The 8,530-nt window shown below is 35.7% G+C and overlaps 1 protein-coding gene across 2 annotated transcripts in view; it reads right to left on the bottom strand.

Annotated features, from left to right (window-relative positions):
- Positions 1-430: 430 nt before the first annotated feature.
- twz (BTB/POZ domain-containing protein twz) overlaps positions 431-8,530 on the bottom strand; it is a 151,391-nt gene continuing 143,291 nt past the window's right edge. Inside the window, exons 6-8 of one of the 2 annotated variants that reach the window (XM_068383350.1) lie at positions 5,108-5,295; positions 3,796-3,998; positions 431-935 (exon numbers count right to left, since the gene is read on the bottom strand). In XM_068383350.1, coding sequence (XP_068239451.1) covers positions 782-935; positions 3,796-3,998; positions 5,108-5,295 — 545 coding nt within the window. In that variant the 3' untranslated portion in view covers positions 431-781. The remainder of the gene's footprint in view (positions 936-3,795; positions 3,999-5,107; positions 5,296-8,530) is intronic. The other variant, XM_068383351.1, reaches the window with a different exon arrangement.

Raw genomic sequence — 8,530 nt, 5'->3', positions numbered from 1 at the left:
TCCACGATGCCCCTGGCGTCCAGGAACACACTCAGCATAAACATTGTAAATAAAATCTGTATCAACATTATAATTATTTTTTTTAAAAATCTCATTCCTTATCACCATTTATAAACACAGCATTTTTTTTATTAATGAACACCGATATTGAATGACTAAACCATTGCATCATTCACTTTCCATAGAAAAAACTTCTTACATATCTTTTATAACTATTTATAATATATATTTAGCATCAGTATGGTAAAGTTCACGTGTTCGAGTGACTTGACTGATAAACGTCTATGTAACCAATTAAGATAAAAAAAAAAAAACATATTTAAAGACATTTTGTTTTAAGCAAAAGATCCTTGGAGAGTAAAACCATCGAAACACTGAAATAGATGAACGTGCAAGTGGTCGATAAAATTTTTTTTTTTATTCATTTTTTTATCATTTTTTTTATATGAGCTCCATAAACCTCCTTGACAATATTCCGGGAGCTCATCATTTGACCTTTTCGTGGTCCCCTTTCATTTTAGCATAACGGCAAAGACAGTCAGAACATCCTCAGAATAACATCCTTTTGAAGTGAGCGGAGGAATACACAGTGAGCCGTACAACTCAAGCGGGGAGGAAAAAAAAAAGTAGTGCTGGTACACAGAACAAACTTCTGTTTACGGTTGCTTAGGTACTGCCATTTTGCCAGAGGGTCCACTTGCAGGTCGTACTCAGATCTCCGTGTTTTTCTTTCTTGAAAAGGAGGGACTACCCGAGCTGGCTTCAGCGTCTAAAGGAACAATCACAGGGGAACGGTTTTCCTGCAGAAGAGGTACTCTGAGAACTGCTGGCCCTCGACTCCTCCGCCGTTGCTGGCTAGCAGGGTAAAGGACGAGTTGAGAAGACGTTGGATGGCTTGGATGGAGGTGAGCTTGCAATAGCCGTTCAGCGGAAATCTGTGGGTTGAAACAATGGAATTAGAGTGCTGCTACAACGCTTGGCGTGGTTATCATAAACAGGTCTATAGTCTATATAAAAATGGTTGCTTGCTTTAATCTAACAGGGTATGATACGTGTAGTTTCTTGTTAAAGCAAAATTTATAAGATGGAAGTCTTAAGTACAGCATTGAGGGATTGAAACAATGTAATTAGATTGCTGCTACAACGCTTGGCGTGGTTATCATAAACAGGTCTATAGTCTATATAAAAATGGTTGCTTGCTTTAATCTAACAGGCTATGATACATGTAGTTTCTTGTTAAAGCAAAATTTATAAGATGGAAGTCTTAAGTTCAGCATTGAGGGGGTAATACCGGTATATTTTCCAAGAGTACCAAGTCGTACAAAAAGGGAGTTTCTAGAATCCTCTTAGATTAATCAAACCAAGACAGACTTATTTGGTAAGAAATATGAACCCTATATTCAAGATGACATCAATCTTAAACTTTCTCCAGAGATATTTAACCATTCAACCTTAATATAACCCGTCAGGAAATGATGTTTATTCCTTTTTGCGTTTTAATTACTAGTGACAATCCCGGAAAAACGGTAATGGGGTTAATCATATGTACTTATCATTTAAATTTTAACATTAATATCATCTTAGAATTACAGTATGCCACGAAATTCAGAAGAGTTGATTTTCTCCCCCTTATACCCCTGACAGTGAGGTATTTGTTGACGGAATGCCCCACTTTTGACACATTAAGAAATGAATATCTCTTCGAAGCTCGAGGTGAGGATGGCAGGTTCATCCTTGCCAAGTTTCTTGGGCAGGATGTGTTGTACTGTACTAGCTGTATTTTTTAGAATTATTTTAGAAGCAGGTCTTTTGAAAGCTATTTAACTTAAATTAGGACATGGATTTTATGGTTTCATATTGAATTTCCTTTTATTCTTTATCCATAACAAACGATTTTAGCGTCGGTGACCGATCTCTGGATGTCAGAAAACACGAAATCAATCATTTGTAACAGTCGTATTATAATTTCGTTTTCTTTACTCCACACATACTTGCGTTCTGAGCTGAGGAATCAGACGAAATATAATGTTTGCATCAAGGCGTTGTTACTAAAAGATAATTTCTGGCATTTTATAGCATGTTGCTAGTAAACTTTGATTAATGTACCTAATACGCGTTACTGGAGTAATTTAACTAGCTCCTCAATATATCCAAAGACAGGGACAGAAATTGAGTATATTCGTTTGTGGCACGTCCCTGTTACAAACTCATGGGGCTTTGTGATTGTACAGAAATGTATATTTGATTATTGGCATGAAGTGAAAAAGGCAAGATTACTTTGAAAGCAAAAGGCTGAACTGACACCCTTTGGATGTGACAGACCTCCCATTTAAAGAAAGGTTGTGAGAGTCAGGAAAAGGAAGAATGTTTGGTAGTCTCAAAATTAGCTGAAAGAGAGAAAATCTCTGAACTGTGTTATCTTAGGATTGTCTGTAGTGGGTCTGCGGCCAATGTATCTCACACTGTGCTGTGTTGCCATTTCTTAAGAGCATTTGTAGCATCTCTTTGGCCCTCAGCTACACAAGCTTTTTAGCCTTCGAGTTGACTTCTATCTATGCTTCATTTCTTCCATCTAGCTGTCCAACCTATTTCAGATTTTCCTTTTGTTGCACCTTGCTTTTTAAAGCCCTTTACAGGCCACAGCACTGGTCCACATGACCAAATTTATAAATCCATTATTTTCCCCATCTTGCTGTCCAACCTATTTCAGATTTTCATATGTTGGACCTTGCTGTTTAATGGACTCACAGGCCACAGCACTGGTCCATATGACCAAATTTATAAATCCATTATTTTTCCATCTTGCTGACCAACCTATTTCAGATTTTCACATGTTGCACCTTGCTGTTTAATGGCCTCACAGGCCACAGCACTGGCCCATATGACCAAATTTATAAATCCATTATTTTTTTCCATCTTGCTGTCCAACTTATTTCATATTTTCACATGTTGCACCTTGCTTTTTATTGGCCTTTTACAGGCCACAGACTGGTCCACATGACCAAATTTATAAATCCATTATTTTTTTCCATCTTGCTGTCCAACTTATTTCATATTTTCACATGTTGCACCTTGCTTTTTATTGGCCTTTTACAGGCCACAGACTGGTCCACATGACCAAATTTATAAATCCATTATTTCTTCTATCTTACTGTCCAACCTATTTCAGATTTTCATGTTGTTGCACCTTGCTGTTTAAAGTCCTCACAGGCCACAGCACTGGTCCACATGACCAAATTTATAAATCCATTATTTCTTCCATCTTGCTGTCAAACCTATTTCAGATTTTCACATGTTGCACTTTGCTGTTTAAAGTCCTTGCAGGCCACAGCACTGGTCCACATGACCAAATTTATAAATCCATTATTTCTGCAATCTTGTTGTCCAACTTATTTCATATTTTCATATGTCCCACCTTGCTGTTTAATGGCCTCACAGACCACAGCACTGGTCCACATGACCAAATTTATAAATCCATTATTTTTCCATCTTGTTGTCTAACCTATTTCATATTTTCACATGTTGCACCTTGCTGTTTAAAGTCCTCACAGGCCACAGCACTGGTCCAAATGACCAAATTTATAAATCCATTATTTCTTCCATCTTGATGTCCAACCTATTTCAAATTTTCCTTTTGTTGCACCTTGCTGTTTAAAGTCCTCACAGGCCACAGCACTGGTCCACATGACCAAATTTATAAATCCAATCCAGAGTAATCCTACAAGGATTACAAGAACCCCAGAGAGTGAGCTGGAGATCACAAAGCATCGGGAGCCCGCTCGGTCCTTGACTCACCTGATGATGAACCGCTGGTCGTGGTTCCAAGACAAGGAGGACCTGGCATCCATCATGGCCTGAGCGACTTCGGGGAAGAGCTCCTCTATGACGCAGCGCTCTCCCGACAGCATGACCCTTTCTCCCAAGTCGGGGCAGATGTTGAGAGCGATGACCTGTTCAGAGGGAAGACTGTTCTTCAGAATGCTTGTTGTGACACAACTCTGTATGCGGATGAAAAGATCGGTTGATATCAGGGGAAAGTGGTGTGATTGGTTTCTTAATATTTCTATATATAATGGAGGGGGGGGGGTCGACATTATCAAGCGTTGAGATAAAAGATGACTATAAGTAGTTGTATATTAACAAATGGAGAAAAGTGGTATGACTGGTTTCTTGATATCTCTATATATAATGGGGGGGAGGGGGGGGGGGCTGGTCGACGTTATCAAGCGTTGAGATAAAAGATGACTATAAGTAGTTGTATTTTAACAAATGGAGAAAAGTGGTATGATTGATTCCTTAGTATCTCTATCTATAATGGGGGGGGGGGGGTCGACGTTATCAATCATTGAGGAAAAAAAATGACTATAAGTAGTTGCACTTTTAACAAATGGGGAAAAGTGGTATGATTGGTTTCTTGATATCTCTATATATAAGGGCGGGGGGGGGGGGGTCGACATTATCAAGCTTTGAGGAAATAGATGATTAAAAGTAGCTGCACTTTAGCAAGAGCGTATGCTGGTGATATCGCCTTGCAATGAAAGTAATGCTATGGGGGGGGGGCCAAAAGGTAAATTGTTTTTGAAAGAATATGGTCCACTAGACCTTCTTGATAGGAAGGAAAGAATTAGTAATTGTGTGAGGTCAGACTCGATCCTAGTATTTATTTTGCATATATCTACGTAGCCTACATATCTTACATATTTTAAATGAATATTTGTGCTTGTGCAAATATAACATTTATATGTCTATGTGTATTATATATATATATATATATATATATATATATATATATATATATATATATATATATATATATATATATATATATATACATATATATATTGTATGTATATGTATATATACGTATAAATATGTATGTATATATATGTATACACTATATATATATATATATATATATATATATATATATATATATATATATATATATATAATGTATACATATATATATATGTGTATATATATATATATATATATATATATATATATATATGTATACATTATATATATATATATATATATATATATATATATATATATATATATATATATATATATATAAAACGCGTATGTGTGTATATCCACTTACGTCATATCCATGACCATCGTCTTCCTTCTTGATGCCATTGACGAGGGGCCTATGTCTGATGGTGGAGGAGGAGGAGGAGGAACTGGAGGAGGAGTTCAGCGAGGCGGGCGTCTGTGGGGGCAACGACGAGGACGCCTTACGAGCCTCCTGACGGGATTTCTTCATCTCTTCCACTTGCTTCACCAGACCTGTGGAAGGGAGAGAAAGAAGTCACTTTGAGAGAGAGAGAGAGAGAGAGAGAGAGAGAGAGAGAGAGAGAGAGAGAGAGAGAGAGAGAGAGAGAGAGCGTTGGAAACGTTCTTGAGAGAGAGAGAGAGAGAGAGAGAGAGAGAGAGAGAGAGAGAGAGAGAGAGAGAGAGTTGTTACTTTGTGGTGGCCTATTGGAAACGTCTTTGAGAGAGAGAGAGAGAGAGAGAGAGAGAGAGAGAGAGAGAGTTGTTACTTTGTGGTGGCCTATTGGAAACGTCCTTGAGAGAGAGAGAGAGAGAGAGAGAGAGAGAGAGAGAGAGAGAGAGAGAGAGTTGTTACTTTGTGGTGGCCTATTGGAAACGTCCTTGAGAGAAAGAGAGAGAGAGAGAGAGAGAGAGAGAGAGAGAGAGAGAGAGAGAGAGAGAGTTGTTACTTTATGGTGACTTATTGGAAACGTCCTTGAGAGAGAGAGAGAGAGAGAGAGAGAGAGAGAGAGAGAGAGAGAGAGAGAGAGAGAGAGAGAGAGAGAGAGAGAGGTAAGACCTGCAATATACGCAGGAGAATGTCGTTTGGAAATTGAATAAAAAGATAGTGAGGCTTCTTTATAAAAAATATTGGTAACTGCCACAACCTGTGACGCTTCAATTTGAAATCATTCTTTTTTTTTTCCAGTCTCTATCCCGGCTCCCCAAACTTCATTGCCTGTAGATACTTCTTCTTTCAGACGTCTCTGTTACCTGTTGACGTTTGTATGCAATGCCCTTAACTTCTTTCCAATTCCATGACCTGTAGGCACTTCTGTTCAACTTCCTTACTATCGAGTTCCACACTTTTCTATTCAACTTCCTTACTAGCAACTTCCTGATTATTCTATTTAACTTCCTTACTATTCTATTCAACTTCCTTATTATTCTATTCAACTTCCTTACTAGCAACTTCCTTATTATTCTATTCAACTTCCTTACTATTCTATTCAATTTCCTTACTAGCAACTTCCTGATTATTCTATTCAACTTCCTTACTATTCTATTAGACTTCCTTACTGTTCTATTCAACTTCCTCACTATATTATTAAACCTCCTTCCTATATTATTCAACTTCTTTACTATATTATTTAACTTCCTTACTATTCTATTCAACTTCCTTATTGTTCTATTCAAGTTTCTTACTATCAACTTTCTTACTACTCTATTTAACTTCTTTACTATTCTATTCAACTTCCTTTTTTGTATTATTCAACTTCCTTGCTATTCTATTCAACTTCCTTACTGTTCTATTCAACTTTCTTACTATATTACTCAACTTTTTACTATTCTATTCAACTTCCTTACTGTTCTATTCAACTTCCATTTTTATATTATTCAACTACCTTACTGTTCTATTCAACTTCCTTACTATATTACTCAACTTTTTACTATTCTATTCAACTTCCTTACTATTCTATTCAACTTCCTTACTGTTCTATTCAACTTCCATTTTTATATTATTCAACTTCCTTACTGTTCTATTCAACTTCCTTACTATATTACTCAACTTTTTACTATTCTATTCAACTTCCTTACTATTCTATTCAACTTCCTTACTGTTCTATTCAACTTCCATTTTTATATTATTCAACTTCCTTACTGTTCTATTCAACTTCCTTACTATATTACTCAACTTTTTACTATTCTATTCAACTTCCTTACTATTCTATTCAACTTCCTTACTGTTCTATTCAACTTCCATTTTTATATTATTCAACTTCCTTACTGTTCTATTCAACTTCCTTACTATATTACTCAACTTTTTACTATTCTATTCAACTTCCTTACTATTCTATTCAACTTCCTTACTGTTCTATTCAACTTTCTTACTATATTATTCAACTTTCTTATTATTCTATTCCGCTTCCTTACCATTTTATTCAACTTCCTTACTATTCTGTTCAACTCTCCTACTATCGTAACTCAACATCCTTACTATTCTATTCAACTTCCTTACTACCCGTACTAACATGTTTCTTCCTCCTCCCTATTCTTCCCTTGTCTATTTCTCTTCATTCTTTTCATGTACCTTAATCTATTCCATTTCTATGTTTTTCAGTCATCTTAACATAGTTGGTTATTAGAATTAGGTGTCGTTTTCTCTTAGTTTCTAAATTTCGGTTAGAATGTTCCAAAATACAAAACGAATACGGGAATAAGTAGAGAAAAATTCAGTTCTTTCCATTTACCACAATCAGATTTCATAAATGTTCTTTAAGATTTATTAGAATTCATAAATTATATGCAAATTCATTTGGTAATAAATTGATTAGAGTATTATTCTTAAATACACACTGAAGTAATTTAGATAATGCACAGAGAAGGAATTTAGTCTTTCCAATTACATAAAGGTAAAGCAGAAATGAATGGGATAAAGACTTCCTATATCAATCTCTAGACTCGATTTCCAATTACCAAAAAGGTTGGTAAAGACTTCCTATATCAATCACTGGACTCGATTTCCAATTACATAAAGGTGGATAAAGACTTCCTATGTCAATCACTTGACATGATTTCCAATTACATAAAGGTGGATAAAGACTTCCTATATCAATTACTTGACTCTATTTCCAATTACCATAAAAGGTTGGTAAAGACTTCCTATATCAATCACTGGACTCGATTTCCAATTACATTAAGGTTGATAAAGACTTCCTATATCAATCACTGGACTCGATTTCAATACATAAAGGTGGATAAAGACTTCCTATATCAATCACTGGACTCAATTTCCAATTACAAAAAAGGTTGATAAAGACTTCCTATATCAATCACTTGACATGATTTCCAATTACATAAAGGTGGATAAAGACTTCCTATATCAATCACTTGACTCGATTTCCAATTACATAAAGGTGGATAAAGACTTCCTATATCAATCTCTAGACTCGATTTCCAATTACATTAAGGTTGATAAAGACTTCCTATATCAATCACTGGACTCGATTTCAATACATAAAGGTGGATAAAGACTTCCTATATCAATCACTGGACTCAATTTCCAATTACAAAAAAGGTTGATAAAGACTTCCTATATCAATCACTTGACATGATTTCCAATTACATAAAGGTGGATAAAGACTTCCTATATCAATCACTTGACTCGATTTCCAATTACATAAAGGTGGATAAAGACTTCCTATATCAATCTCTAGACTCGATTTCCAATTACATTAAGGTTGATAAAGACTTCCTATATCAATCACTG

The sequence above is a fragment of the Palaemon carinicauda genome, chromosome 11 (genome assembly GCF_036898095.1).
Source record: "Palaemon carinicauda isolate YSFRI2023 chromosome 11, ASM3689809v2, whole genome shotgun sequence".
Lineage (NCBI taxonomy): Eukaryota > Metazoa > Arthropoda > Malacostraca > Decapoda > Palaemonidae > Palaemon > Palaemon carinicauda.
This window is presented reverse-complemented; position numbering and strand designations above follow the sequence as displayed.